General features: G+C 33.5%; 1 protein-coding gene across 10 annotated transcripts in view; it reads right to left on the bottom strand.

Annotated features, from left to right (window-relative positions):
* The window catches only part of S1P (membrane-bound transcription factor site-1 protease), a 43,191-nt gene that overhangs the window by 14,386 nt on the left and 13,075 nt on the right, over positions 1-15,730 (bottom strand). For all 10 annotated transcript variants that reach the window (XR_013880001.1, XM_080162006.1, XM_080162009.1 and 7 more), the window contains 9 exons: positions 15,232-15,321; positions 13,668-13,754; positions 13,250-13,309; positions 12,736-12,814; positions 11,060-11,201; positions 10,174-10,249; positions 9,012-9,072; positions 8,292-8,373; positions 4,500-4,564 (listed from right to left, as the gene is read on the bottom strand). Coding sequence is in view for 9 of the 10 variants with exons in the window: in XM_080162006.1 (XP_080018132.1) it covers positions 4,500-4,564; positions 8,292-8,373; positions 9,012-9,072; positions 10,174-10,249; positions 11,060-11,201; positions 12,736-12,814; positions 13,250-13,309; positions 13,668-13,754; positions 15,232-15,321 (742 nt within the window). In the remaining variant the exon portion in view is untranslated. The remainder of the gene's footprint in view (positions 1-4,499; positions 4,565-8,291; positions 8,374-9,011; positions 9,073-10,173; positions 10,250-11,059; positions 11,202-12,735; positions 12,815-13,249; positions 13,310-13,667; positions 13,755-15,231; positions 15,322-15,730) is intronic.

Raw genomic sequence — 15,730 nt, 5'->3', positions numbered from 1 at the left:
AACCAAGCAATTAAGTGGCAAATATAGCAAAAAGAGTGGTGAAACTATCAGGGCTAAAGATGGTAAATTACTCACTACAGAAAAAGAAGTTGCTGAAAGGTGGAAATCACATTTTGAAGAAGTGTTGAACAGACCTGAACCAGAAATTACTGCTGAACCAGAACCAGGACATGAAATAGACATAGACACACGACCACCAACTATTCAAGAAGTTAAAGCTGCTATACATAGTCTAAAGAATGACAAAGCACCAGGACCTGACTTGATAACTGCCGAAATGCTTAAGGCAGACATAGATCTTTCTGCTAGGACTCTAACTGATCTCTTTGATAAAATTTGGAGGCAAGAAAAGATACCAACGGACTGGTCTAAAGGTATAATCATAAAACTACCTAAGAAGGGAGATTTGAACAATTGTGATAATTGGAGAGGAATTATGCTGCTTTCTATCCCAAGCAAGGTCCTATGTAAAGTTATTTTAAACAGAATTGATGAGAAAATTGACAATAAACTAAGAGAAGAACAAGCTGGATTCCGTGCTGGAAAGGGCTGTGTTGACCAAATTTTCACCCTTAGGACGGTTATTGAACAATGTGTTGAATTTAACAAGCCACTCCATGTAAATTTTGTTGATTTCTCTAAGGCCTTTGACTCCATACACAGACAAACACTTTGGAAAATACTAAGAAGTTGTGGTATACCTGAAAAGATGATAATTATGATAACTAAATTCTATGACAACTTCCAAGCCTGTGTTTCAGTTGGAAACAATAAGACATCTGATTTCTTTAGAATAAGCACTGGAGTTAGACAGGGATGCATTTTATCACCTATTCTATTTATATTGGTCATTGACTGGGTGATGAAGAAAACCACAGAGGACAAAAAACGTGGTCTCCAGCTGGGCATACTAGGACACCTAGAGGATCTGGACTTTGCTGATGACCTGGCACTGATTTCAGAAACAATCAAACATCTACAAGCTAAAACAGATAGACTAGTCAAATATGCAGGACAAGTCGGGCTCTTTGTCAATGTCAAGAAGACCGAAATTATGAATATACCTACAAACCCTGATCAAAATATAACAATAAATGGTGAACAATTGAAACAAAGCAACAAATTCACCTATCTGGGGAGTGTTATCAGCAGCGAAAATGGCTCAAAAGCTGATATTAAGACCAGGATTGATAAGGCTAGGGTTGCTTTCAACAGTCTACACAACGTTTGGAATTCAAAGAAACTTGCTCTGAAAACAAAAATCAGACTTTACAACAGTAATGTGAAATCAGTTCTTCTTTATGGAGCTGAATGCTGGAGAACTGTGAAAACCGAAACAAATCAACTTAATGCATTTCACAATAGCTGCCTAAGAAGAATTTGCAAAATATTCTGGCCAAACAAAATATCAAACATTGAGCTACATGCTAAGACGAAGTGCAATAGTATTGAAGCAGAAGTGAAATATAAAAGACTAAGGTGGCTAGGACATGTGCTCAGAATGGAACAAAATAGGTTTCCAAAAAAGTGCTTAAAATGGAACCCCACCACTGGTAAACGTAAACGGGGACAACCAAAAAGGACCTGGAGGCGGAGCACTGAAAAGGACCTCTTTGATTTGGAATTAACATGGGGAGAAGCTGAAGCACTTGCCAAAAAAAGAAATTCATGGAGGAACAAGGTGTCCCACAGTGGTCTATTTTGGCCTTTTGGTGGACATTTCACCTACCTCTACTGAAAGTCAATTTTCTCAGCTTGTATTTGATAGAATCGTTCAAAATAAAAAGTGTGCGCCTTATTATTACCCAATACAACTCGTATATGCATCTAGAGAAGAAAAACAAAAGCCAACTGGCCTAGAAAATACTTTGAAACTTAGCTAAAATTTCATATTTTTAGAATTTTTTCTTAAGTCCTAGAGAGCCTAAATTCGATGTTTTAAAGCAAAAAAACATTTAAAAACCTTGAAGCATGAATAATTATTACTGTAGAAATGATTATATAAAGGTAAATGATCTATAACCAAACTTTGTACAACATACATTTGATACAACTAATTGAAGTTTCTTCACCCTTATTTTACGAAGTTATTTTCTCTTAGATAATTAATAATACTTAATGTAATCTAGTAATAAAAAACAAGGATAGGTTACTGGCAAAAATTATTTTATTGGAAAGGAATTTATCTAAAAATGTTGTTTTTGTGGTAACCCAAGTCGTTGCTTCTTATCACGAAATAAATACACAGGGATATGTTACTTGAAGATAATATTTTTGGCTCCAAAAAAAAATTTTATACAGCATGCAATTGCAACGAGAAAGGGGACATACGACCGTAAATTAAACTGGTACCCAAAATTTTATAAACACGTTATCTTGTTTGTTGGCCCAAAAACTTATTATTGAAATTGATTGGTTGGTTTCAAACTAGAAGTGTCCAAATTTTTTTACCAATAATAAAAGGGATAATTTTGTTCATCATTATTAATCAAATATCCATTGTCTAATCCCTTTAGATTACTCATTCATTAGTACTTAAATGGGAAGGAAAATGATTAAATTCGATGAGTGAAAAGTCTGAGGCTTTGTTCCTTAGATGCCATATCTTTGACGAAAGTAAAATTTTCAGATGGTTTTAGTCTAGCATTGGATATACTATTACTTGAATGTTACACCAGATTTTTATGATCTCAAAAAAACTCGCAGCAAACTGAAATAACTATACCCCCATCCCCCTCCTTTACCCCATCCCATCTCCTACTCGATAAATGAACTGGCAAATAAACGAGTTCCATGTTAGCAAGGGAAACTCTCAGCGGACTAAAATGACATGACCCCCTAATCCACTTCATTTATCGCATCCCATCTCCTACTCGATAAATGAACTAGCCAATAAACGAGTAACATGTTAGCAAGCTAAATTGACAACAATTTTTCCCCTGTCATAATATCCACGTATATTCTATATCCATTAGTCTAGCTGGAACCCGAGGCTATAGCATAAAGGGTAATGCGTTTGCTAGTTTTTATTTTGTGTAAAACGTAATCATACTAGAGACGTTAAAAAAGGCTGCAGCTTTGTTAGGCAGTTACTTATAGAGTATGGGCATTGCATTGACCCTTGAATTGATAAATGTAACAAGACATTTTTTATTGATATTATACCTACTAGTTTAACAAAAATCAAATTATTGTTCGAAAATCTGTTTTAGATATCTTACATAACAAACACACAAATTTAAACATTAATGATATTATGTTATTGAGAAGAAATAAGTTAAAATGCATTTAAGATTAAAATTAACAAAGAATAAAAAAAATAATTTTTTTCATCTATTGCAATTTTAGAGTTTACCCTATAAAGTTAAAGTTAAAATTTGAAATAAACCGGGCCCCGTAACAACCTAAACTAAACATCAAACTATAACATTATACCTGTATATTAAGAATAATATATGGTTTGGTATGTTACGGGGCCCGGTTTTTGGTCAAAAACTTAAAAAACTGAAAATTATTGCCAAATTTTTTGGCAAAAATATTTAGGAAATGACATAAAATTTTTTTAAAAACAACTATAAAATTGATGAAAAAAGTAAAAAATAAATCTAAAACCCCAGTTTCCTAATATATCATGTAATATTATGAATATAAATAGGTGAAGAAACTTCATTGTATCAATGCAACACTGAAAAAAAATATTTTTTCCAAAGATGGTGAAAATTCAAAAGGTAAAATTCATGACGTGAAAATAATCCTGAACCTTCATGTTTCAAAGTTCATAATTCATCAACCAGTAGTTGAAAAGACAAAAACTCTTCGGTTTTATATGAGATAGGGTATATATTTTCAAAATAAATTATTAATTTTGAGGAATTCCAATGTTGATTTTTTGCGAAATGTCCGGCCTTAGACCACTGTGTGTCCGTATTCTCTGGACTCAACAGTCAAAAAGAGAGATGCGCCTGATGATGATGAATAATTTTGGCGAATAGGAAAATTTAGTTTTTTTTTATGTAATTAACATCTTAAAGACTTAGGTACAATTTATACTTATATCGATTTTCAAACAACTCCTTACATAATTCTATTTATAAAATGTTAAAATTCAGGACTGCAAACTATTGGATGGCGGTATCCCTTAAAGTGCCAGTTGAGCAATGAAACCCTTCCCCTTATTTTAAAAATAAATTTAAATACTGTGTAGCCACGCAAGCGTTTCCGGAGTGGTCCTATCCGGGGAGATGGAGAAGAAGTCCCCGGGCAAACCTGCATCAAACACACCTGCTTGACCTGACCACGCAGGGGTTAGACATAGGAATGGAATTACCCCCTCCCCTCCCTTTTATTTTCAATTTGTTATAAAATAGGGTGGGCAGGGGGTTCCAATGCTCAACTGGAACTATTATGGAAAGCACCAAAATCCGTACCCTACTCTGATGTTCTTTTTGCGGACAAACTACTATGAACCAAGTGGATAGCTCACGTCTCCTAATTCTTACCTTGGTTTGATGAGCATTATCCAGACAATTGCTGTCCCCGTAAGCAACTATTCGTCCTGATCTCCCTGAATACGAACAATTATGGACGTTAATAAAACCTACCCCTCCCCCCCCCCCCACCCAATTTAAAATCAGGTTCTATTGTCATTGGGTACTGGGTAACCTCGGAGGGTTAGAGCCCCTTGAGGTTAGACAAAAGCCTTAGTTATACAGAAGCGGCACTAAAAAAACTACCTAATAATAACAAACAGTGTTTAGAATAGTTTTTCTCGTATTCAATCGAATCCGGTGGATAGGAACCGGTTCTCATCCATACGAAAAAACTATGTCTAGCATCGTATTATATCCAGCTTTCTACGAATATAGAAATGTACAATCATAAGATTAAAACCAGTTTTTTTAGCCAGTGCCTTCGGCACCTCGGGGCTAAAAAAACTAGTTTTAATCTCATAATTGTACTTTCTATATCCGCGGAAAGTCGTTTATAGTACGATGCGAGAAATAACTTTAAGTGTAGTTTGATTAATTAATGTACTTTAGACTAAAGCAAAGCCTTTGTTAACCATTACAATAAAAATTCAAATCTTGTTTACTTTTTTGCTATATTTAAATTCTAGTTTAAACTCTTTGATAAAAAAATGGAGCAATTTTATTCTCAGAAAATCTAAAAAGGGAGCGGTAGCTTTCGGTGTGTGTTTTAAGACTTTAAAATAGGAGTAGAACTCAGTTGCACTAAAATGGTACAATGTAGAACTGTGAAAAAACGGCGGCAAATCCGCCGCTGCCGCCGAAAAACGGTATATCCCGCCAAATTGCTTTTGCTTTTTCTCGCTAAATTTCAAAAATTTGAATCATTTTAGACCAACTTATTATTTTCTAATAAAGTTGACCTTTTATTTTCTCTGGACACTTGTGATTGTTGGATTTTAATATTAGAAACATGTCCCAACTCTACAAAAAAAAAGTGTCAGGAGAAAATGTCGGAAAATTAAAAAAAAAAAAAAGTTTGTCTCAAATGATTCAAAATTGTCTAGGGTAAAGCGGGGCGAACTCGGTGTATTTTTCGGTTTTTTGAACCTGCAAATCGTAAAAATTATTTTTTTTAAATGGGACCAAGACCAGCAGAAAGATCTCGGAAAAGTCGATCAGGTCCTAAAAGGACGTAAACCTAGGACTTTGGGAAGTTTGTCAAAATTGATCTCTAAAACGGCACCGACTTTGCCCCGCCTTGAGGCGAAGTCGGTAGGGCATTTTCAAGCTTCGAAAAATCGATGACGTATTGATTTTATTACAGCATGCCCAAAAGGTAAAAGTTGCTAAATGTAATAAAGAGTATGCACAAAAAAATGTATTCAGATAGGTCAATTTTTTCTACCAAAAAAAATAATTTTTCCGAAGTACGCGAAATGTGACTTTTTTTTTCGAAAATTTTTTTGATAAAAAACATAAAAATACTAGGGTAAGGGGGGGGAAATTTCGGTTTTTTTCCGGTTTTTTTTTAAAAAAAATGGGGTAAATATTAATATTTTCAAATGAAACCAAGACCAGTAGAAAGCTTACGGAAAGGACTATCAGGTCCTAAAAGGACATTATCCTAGGACTTTTAGAAGTTGGCCGAAATTGACCGCAAAAAAGTTACCGATATTTCCCCACCACCGGGGGAAATATCAGTAATTTTTTTCAACCTAAAAAAAATCAATGAAAAACGGCCAAACGGCCAGTCGAACATAAATAATCATAATTAGTATAGGTTATAGGGATTATCCACAAAAAGTTTCATAATGATCGGACTATTCCTTCTATGTTAAAAATGAATTTTTTGAAAGATGCGAATTTTCGATTTTTTTTTCGAAAAATTTTTTTTTTAAAACTTAAAATTAATATAAGAAAAAAACGTATTTTATTACTTTTTAGGCCTGATCCTAAAAAAGCTCACATTGAACTATAGATTTAGCCCAAAAAACATGAAAATTGATTAAAAATTGACCTCAAAAATTGAATTTGAAGCAAAAGTGTCATCTTTGCAAAAAATCTTGACTACATTTTAACCTTAAAAAAATCGATGAAAAAAGGCCAAACGACCAAACAAGCGTAATAAATCATTATTAGTATAATTTAACCACAAAAAAATTCATAAAGATCGGACTATTCCTCCTATGTCAAAAATATTTTTTTTTCAAAGGACCAGAAATTTTGATTTTTTCCTCGCAAAATTTTGATTCAAAAAATAAAATTAATTTTTTTTTTGTTTTTTATCTGTTCTATTCATTTTTAGGCCTAATTCTTAAAAAGTCCATATGGAATAATAGATTTGACAAAAGAAAACATGAAAACATGACCTTAAAAGTTGAATTTTAATTTCTTTTGAAATTACCGATTTTTCCCCCGGCGCCAACTTTGGTCATTTTTGAAAAAAATATTAACCCGATTTTAAAGCTCTCAACGGATTTGGAAAAAGCGGGCAATTTCTAGTTCAAAAAGTTTTTCAGATCAGCTCTAGGTCTTACCAATTTTTGTGTAGGTCGATCTTTACACACCTACTAAAAAATTTTTGGAAAAAAAAATTTTTTCGTCCGACTTTGAGACCCAATAAGTACCCTTAATATTCATCTCACAAAAAATTCATTTTATACTTTTTTGTAGGCAATTTAATAAGGAACAAATTTGCTTTTATGTTTTTTTCTGTCATTTGAAAGGAACATGGAGAAAAAGGTCATTTAATGAAGGTAGGTCGAAATTACCGAGAATAGCCCCTTACCGAAACTTCCCCCCCCCTTACCCTACTAGAAAAAATAACTTTTTATGACTTTAAAGGCCTGATCCTTAAAATTCAGGCAATTTTGAATAGATTTGGCAAAAAAAAATTTAGTTCTATTAGCAAAATTTCCTAAAAAAATCAAGTTGAAAAAAAGAGAAAAGTTTGGCAAAATCTGTGGTTGATTTTCCAGCTTCAAAAAACCTATGACATATTGATTTAATTACAGCATGCCCTAAAGGTTAAAGTTGCTAAAATGTAATAAAGAGCATTCACAAAAAAAATTATGAAGCTCGGACAATTTTTTCTACAAAAAAAAATAAATTTTTTCTAAGTACGAGAAATTTGACTTTTTTCTCTCGAAAATTTCACTTTTTATATAAAATTGAAAAAGTTAATATAAAAAGTGAAAAAACCGAATTCGCCCCGCTTCACTTTTAGTCGATTTAAGAAAAAACTATACAAGCTTTTTTAAAGTTTTAAACGGAAATGGATAGCCTATTAGATTCTTAATAAGTCCCCTGAATACGTCCAAGCTCTAGCTCTTACCAGTTTTTGTCCAACTTGACGTTTTTCCGACCGAAGCAAAAAAATCGAGAAAAATTTTTTTTGTCGTCCGACTTTAAGACTTTAAAAGTACCCTAAAAATTCATCTCACTTTTTTGTAGGCAATTTAATAAGAAACAAATTTGATTTTATGTTTTTTTCTGTCAGTCGATTAGAACATGGAGAAAAATGTCATTTAATGAAGGTGGTCAAAAAAATACCGACTTCACCTCAAAACCGAGATCGCCCCGCTTTACCCTAATTTCGCAAGAAAACGTGAAAAAAAAATTCGGTGGGAGCGGCAGTTTGGCCGCCGATTTTTCACATATCCACGTGACGTTATACCCCATTAAAGCAACCGCCATGTTTACTGTTATTTAGTCCATAAGTAGAACACACAAACACACATACACAAGAAAGAAAAATACAATGATAGAAATAATATATACCTACTCAAATATAATTCTATTATATAAAAATAAATTTCTCACCATGAGCTTTGGTTTGATATAATCCTAATATAGGATATTGATCACGTGGTCCTGTTCCACCAAGTATTTGATCCCCTTGATCCTAAATATTTAGATTGATAAAATCCTTATATAAGATATTGGTCCCGTGGTCCTGTTGCACAAAGTATTTGGTCCCCTTGATCCTAAATATTTAGATTGATATAATCATAATAAAAGATATTGATCCCGTGGTCCTGTTGCACCAAGTATTTGATCCCCTTGATCCTAAATATTTAGATTGATATAATCATAATAAAAGATATTGATCCCGTGGTCCTGTTGCACCAAGTATTTGATCCCCTTGATCCTAAATATTTAGAAGGATATAATCCTAATATAGGATATTGATCCCGTGGTTTTTTTCCCAAAAAGTATTTGATCTCCTTGATTTCATCGTATATTATTTGCACTTTATTTCAATACTAGTTCCTGCGCCCCTAGCCTCTAGAGGGTCTTCATTTAGAGGGACAAAAAATAGCCTAAAACCACCCGGAGCCTACACGAAGCTTCCCTTAAACGGAGAACCTAAGAAGTTCAATAAGTTATTGAAATATTAAGTTTCAGACAACAAACCTTACTACTTTATTTGATCCTATCCTAAAACAGAAAAATGATTTCTTAAAAATCTGTGTTGTTACCAAATCTGATTTATAAAAACATCAAATGACACCTAGTGTAAAATTATGTAACTAAACTTACCATCAAGTCTATGCTGACTATAATACCATCAGGAGGAAATCTTACTAAACTTGTTCCAGAACTAAAACATGTATAAATCATTTAGATTTCAATAAGACTTTTAATAAAATGGCAAGACGTTTATTTTGTGCTTTCTCATAAATTACCTGTCGAGCACTTACACCCCCCCCCCCCTGACTCTCCTTAATTTATTAGATAAATTTAAAATAAGGAATGGAAGTTGCCTAACCTCTGTAATGGGGGTCTTAACCTAATACTAACCATGCGGGGCTTTCCAATACAGAATATACTGTAACTTAACTTAAAGTCATAAACAAACAGACGAAGATTTTCCAACTCCTTATAAATGTAATTAATGAATAAGTTGCTAATGATCTTTACTCCTTTTATGAATGAGCGTTCATTAAATTTGCGTCAAATCATATCTTTTTATTTATACGATTTTAATTGAATTAACGTTTAATGAATCAAAAAAGTGCTCTTAATTATAAAAGATTTTTAATTAAATACATTAATAATTTATTATGAGAATTACAAGAAAATCAAATTTTATTGAATCTCTATTTGTAAAGAGAAGTACGATGTATGTAGGTTTATCTAAAGTCAAAGGTCTTGACAACTGAAGGTCGGTGTAAAAATGCTTCCTACTGGATCAGTCCTTTGTTATTTTTCACAAAAAAAATTACGGGAATTAAAGACATCCAATTACTATATTTTATGTAACAAAAAATGACATTAAACGACTAAAAATCTAAATCATCACTTTTTCAGTCAAACTTGAAAAATTTCCAATTTAAAATAATAAGGTAACAAAAGTTTTTTTTAAGATAAGTGTCTTGTAGATCTAAATGACCAAACAATTATAAAATATTTCGCTTGAATTGTTTGGGTATTGTCCCTTTCGTGGCAACGCACCTTAAGGGGATTCTTCGTATTTTTCAGAGTAGCTTTTCTCCTATTTCTAGCCTCTGCGGTGGGCTCTAATCCTGCGGGGCTAATTGCCTAAACCCTGTGGGGCAATCACCTAACCCAATATAACCTAACCTAACCTGTAAAAAGCCATTTTCAAAATACGACGAATCGCCCCTTCAGGGGCGTTGCCACGAAAGGGACTATTCCCAATTGTTGTTTTCTCAAAGGTACAAATATTATTATAATTTACCTAAATACTGTGTCATGATTTCCCAAAGAAAAATCTCCCTCCAAAACTGAGTCTCCAAAAGCAATACCCCAACCACCTGAAACGTACAAAATTATTAGGAAGGGAGAGGACAATGACGTCTTTGGCCTCCAGGTTCATATGCTGTAGGCATCCAGGTTGTCTCTGGACAGGTAAAGATGAAAAATTTTTTTTTTGAAGAGTTCGAGTTAATAAAACAAAATATGCATCTTTTATCTTCAAATATGTAAATAACATTCAAAAAGATGCATATTTTATTTTACAATTTGACTTATAACTCTTTTTTTTTTAATTCTTTCTATTTTACCTGTCCAGAGACAACCTGGAGGCCAAATCAAAAAAAAATTTTAAATAGGAAAACTACATCCCAAGAAGAAACTTTTTTGTGAAATAATATATCCTCTCACTCCAAAGACAAAGCCTATAATCACTTTAAGCAAAAGTGTCAGAACTTACCCCCCCCCCCCTAAACATGTTTAGAACATTTTTCTTAATAACAATTTAGGACACATTGATGTGACAATAAAAAGTAAATTATTCTTTCCTCTCTCATATTCTCATGTACAAAATTCTGCATTTTGTAGCGTTTAATTATTGGGTGAGAAAAGGGTTGTAGAATGTAGATGAATTTAGCCTTATAAGACATTTTTTGTCTCAATAATTTCATGACTATCATGTTTTTGTTTTTTTAACTCACTTTGCACTAGAAGACTATAAGTCTTTAAAATTGGCTAAAATAAGAAAAGTTGCGTAAGTCCTAATGCCCAAATTCCAGGACAATATCCTTTATCCCTGAAGCTTCTTATAAAAAAAATAACATGCCTAACTTATAGAGAAAGAATCAAAAGCTATAAACAAATCTGATTACCTAAAAGATCATTAAGAGCCGGGATATTAGCCCCACCGGTGTCAGGTACCCACCAGAGCCGCGTGTTCTCGTCAAAGAACCTGACCTTCTTCATAACAGTTGTGTTGTACCAGTCACCTATCACAACCAACGAGAGACCGTCCTACAATCAGGAAGAATTCTATAAAAATTGGCTGTAATATGCTACAGCATTGGGTGTATGATTTTCGAAGTATTGGTATTAATGGGAAAATAATAACTAAAATCAAGAGGAATCAAATGAAAATTGGTTGTGATATGCCAAATTTTAAAATAACTTTTACAGACCATTGTTTTAGAGGTCCTTGTGGTCATGGAAATGAAAAGCATTTAAAAGTTGATCTGGAGGAAAGAGTAAAAACTATATACCCTTTTGTCAAAAGGCATATAAAGTGCTTTACAGTACCCCGGCGGCTGATTTTTGAGATGTTGGTATTAAGGGGAAATTAATTAGAGGAAGAAAAGGACCTATAAAACATATACAGGGTGCGCCACATAAATCCGGACTTTTTCTTATTTTTAAACAAATAAACATAAAATCGTCAATTTTTAAGATCTTATTGAATTTTAAAAACTGGGAAGCAACCTAGGTATATGACTATTAGATTATTTAATAAAATCGCCGCCAGCCTCAATCACCGCCTCTACCCGCCCCCTGAACCGCCCGCCGACCCTGGTCAACATGTCCCTGTTCAAGCAGGTAAAGTTCTCCATGATAGGAGCAATGAGAGAGGTCTTTTTGGTATGGGCGCGTCTATTGGTTCATGCTTTAATGGCGCTCCAGGCCCAAAAGTCCATTGGATTAAGATCGGGGCTGCTGGGAGGCAACATCTCCTTAAGGAATGAGTAACAGCAGGATTCAAATTAACCCATCTTTAAAGCTACCCTTTGACACGTCAGCTCTCATTTGGGCCACAGTTAAGCTAGAACAACGTTTTATACCTTTTTAAAAATGGCACGAAGATTAAGATAGGGTTATCAGCGCAATACATAGTCTAAAACAAGTTTCAAGGTTCCATATGGGCCCCTGAAGTCAAGAACCGAGAAATTTTCAAGATTTTTGACGTTTTTGACATCTTAAAATCTACTACGATCCACTTTGTCGGAGTACTACACAAAAGTCAGCTGGGATAGAGAACTCTAGTCTTTTCTAGTGTTTTCACTAGGTATCTGATAGTATCTCCAGCAAGTTTCATTAGTCCATCTCACCTACAGATGGGCTGAGGTCAGATTTAGTAGGCCCAAGTCATAAATCCACAGTAATTTATCTGCGCAATTCGAATCTGCCTTGTTGAACATATGCGCGGCCAGCTCGGCGTACACGTCCTCCATTGTCCAAAGATTTTCATGGGCAACAAGGTCATTACCTAAGCTTTTTATAGTGGGGTCAAACGTCCTGATTAATCAAGTAGTTTTGGCGCTATGGTCGTTTAAAAAAAGTCCGGATTTATGTGGCGCACCCTGTAGATGTAGATAAAGAAAACAGAAGAAAAATAAATAAGAGATAAGATCAAGGAGAACGGTAATAAAAAGACTTTCGAGACTGTTAAAAGAATACTTATGTTTATGCGGATTTGACTATAATGCTGATAAAAATATAAAAAAGTGCTACTTTCTACTTTTACAGCTGCCGAGCCTAGGAATGTTAAAAATCTTACCTCAATATCTCTTTTTAATTTCGTGATTTCTTCTGGGAAAAATTCCTCTTCTGGATCAATAAGGATTAGGGTTCCATACCTTAATATTTGTAAATCCTTATAATAAAGTAAAAAGATGTTTGTGTGTCTGTCAGTACCGATCGACAGGGTTCTCCTTCACAATATAGCTTTCCAAAGGCCCTGTAAAAAGGTTTAAAACCATTTTGGGAGAGGATAAAGCCACACCACCCTCCGAAGAGAAATCGCCCCTACAATAAAAAAAAACCTATACCTACCATTTTTATATTGAAAATGGGGGGGGGGGTTACTTACCCCATACCTCCAATGCCCCTAGAGGCCTCTAGGGGGCGTATCCGCTAGAGTATTCATATAGAGGAAGGGATATTTACAACTATGGTATGTCCGTAATTCACTCGAGATATTTATAATATCCATTGATTTTTTCTGAATTTAATATACTTTAATATACCTATATAATATAAGTTAAAAAAGCAAAGTGTGTAAAAATTTATACCTTGACATATTTAGGCATGTTATTGGTTCTCCCATCACCTCCACGTAAAATCCTTCAGATCTAAAAAAATGTATTTCTAATATCAGGTTATTTCGTTTTTAATGTGGCGGCCTGCCTCAAAGTGCCTAGTCGAGCATAGAAACCCTCCCTTGTTTTAATATATTGGGTACAGAGCAGCACCGCAGAGTTAGGTAAAAGAATCGTCTTATTGATTTGAAATTTGTTGATTTCAAGGACGATAATCTATAATCGATATTATATGTTGGTACTTCAAACTAAATTGTCACAGACCTCAAACATATTATATTCATCCTGTTAATTTTCTTTTTTTAGAACTTTTTTCTTACAAAGTCTTGGTTTTTCCCGTAATAATTTTGTTAAAAACCTTCACGAGATTATAATTGGCATTAAAAAGTACCTTAGATTTTGATAGAGTCCCCTGAAGTTTGTGTGCAAGTGATCACCATTCCAATCTAATGGGTCATTCTTCATCTTCAAGTTATCTCTAAAATAAAAAAAAATGTTTGAATACCAAATCTGTATTCACTCTATGAAAATATATATCAGAGAAACAAATCTATAATCTTGAGAAAGATACATGAAGGAAAGGGATATTGGACTGTAAACACTGGTACTCAAAGTTTTATACCAAAATTATCTTATTCGCTGGGTGAATGACTTTAGGTATACAGTTCCAAACCTTTTTAGATCAATTGATACATACTTAGGAAGGTATTTTTTTCATGGAACTAAACTTCAGCCGAACGAAAAAATATCTTATTCATTTTCCACATACATAGACATTTTCCACATACATAGACGGTATGCCATGATCTACAAAACGGTGTACCTCATTACTTGGACAATATTGTAGAGATAAAGTGTTATTCTTCTATTAATAAGGCTTAAAATACCAATATACCTCTGCATTAGTCCTCTGGAAAATATAGAATTCAAGTCAACCCACTAAGTAGTAATTTAGTGGATCTACATAGAGTGCGATTCCATTTGACCCAAACAGAATTGCATTAAATTGAACCCTGCAGGGGCCCTAATCTATGCGGTTGAATAACCACTGCATCTTTGGGCTAATCTCTACTTAATAGAATAAAGGGAAAAGTAGGCTGCGGGTAAAATCTGTAAAGGTGTTTGTTTTAGGGCTTAAAAACAGTAGTATAATGATAATATTTACTAAATATGTGTATTCCTTATTGAAAAGAACTACAGACAAAAAAAAGATTTTAAGTTAACGATACCTGAAAATTTTTCATAAAAACCTGAAAAATTCACCGAAAGCTTTGCTAATGTCAAGCTGACAAAAAAAAATAATTTTTAACATATAATACACAGAATTACCATGGACAAAAAAATAATGTTTTAAAAAATTAATATCTTTGAAGTAATTGGCATTATTTGTAATTTTTGAAACTCTTTCCAATAATTTTTTTATAATTGTCAATTTTGTTATTAATGTCAGTTTGACATTGGCGAAGCATTAGATTATTTTTTTTATTTTTTTGGAAAACACATTTTTAGTGAATATTATCGTTTTACTACTGTTTTTAAGCCTTAAAACACACACCTTTACGGATGTTACCCGCAACCTACTTTTCCCTCTTTACTATCTTATCTTAACCTAATCTTGCCCTCATAATAGATTTTTGGGAAAATAGTTGCAATTCTACGTTTACTATGCAGTCAGGTATAAGAGAATTATGGATAAATTGATATAAATCTCCAATGATGATAAACAAATTACCCTTTTTGCAGATTAAATTATTAGTTGAAAAGTTTGGACTACTAGTTTGGAACCAACCAATCAAAACACAATAAAAGTACCCACAGTTTTTGAGCCAAATAATAAGATAACGTTCTAAAACCAGAATAATTTACAGTCCAATGTTCCCTCTCTCTCTTCTAAGCATGAATTACTTCCAAGTTCCTAGACTGGTAAAATAGCACGGAACACAAAATCTACCAACCTTGGAAAATAACCCGGTGGGTATCTGAGGTTGTGGTATTGGTCCCATAATAATCTTCTGTGTCGGGGTGGCGTTGGAATTATTTTCACCCTTAAAAAAAGGATCATATGAATTTTGTCGATTTAATAAAGACTTAACAATGCCAATTATGGTCGATATGTAACTATCGTTGTTAGTATATATATTATAAGTTAACAGCATTTTAAACGTTGTCTAAAAGCCAGAGGTTATTTTTTGCATGTATTATCAATAAAATACAAATAAACTTTTTTCGTACAGAGGGCAGAAACATTCATTTTTGCGTTTAACTTAAAAACATGCCTATACAATCCACTCTAGTCTAGATACTTAAACAATTTTTAAATTAGTATATTAGAGTATTTTTTCGGGTGTAGTGCTTTCCGTGACAACGCCTCTTATGGGGCGTTTCGTGGTATTTTCACATTAGCTTTTCCCCTATTTATAGCCATTGCGGGGGCTCTAACCCTGCAGGACAATC

The sequence above is a fragment of the Acartia tonsa genome, chromosome 5 (genome assembly GCF_053477335.1).
Source record: "Acartia tonsa isolate MP-2025a chromosome 5, ASM5347733v1, whole genome shotgun sequence".
NCBI lineage: Eukaryota > Metazoa > Arthropoda > Copepoda > Calanoida > Acartiidae > Acartia > Acartia tonsa.
The sequence above is the reverse complement of the archived record's forward strand: the minus strand, read 5'-3'. Positions and strand labels throughout refer to the sequence as shown.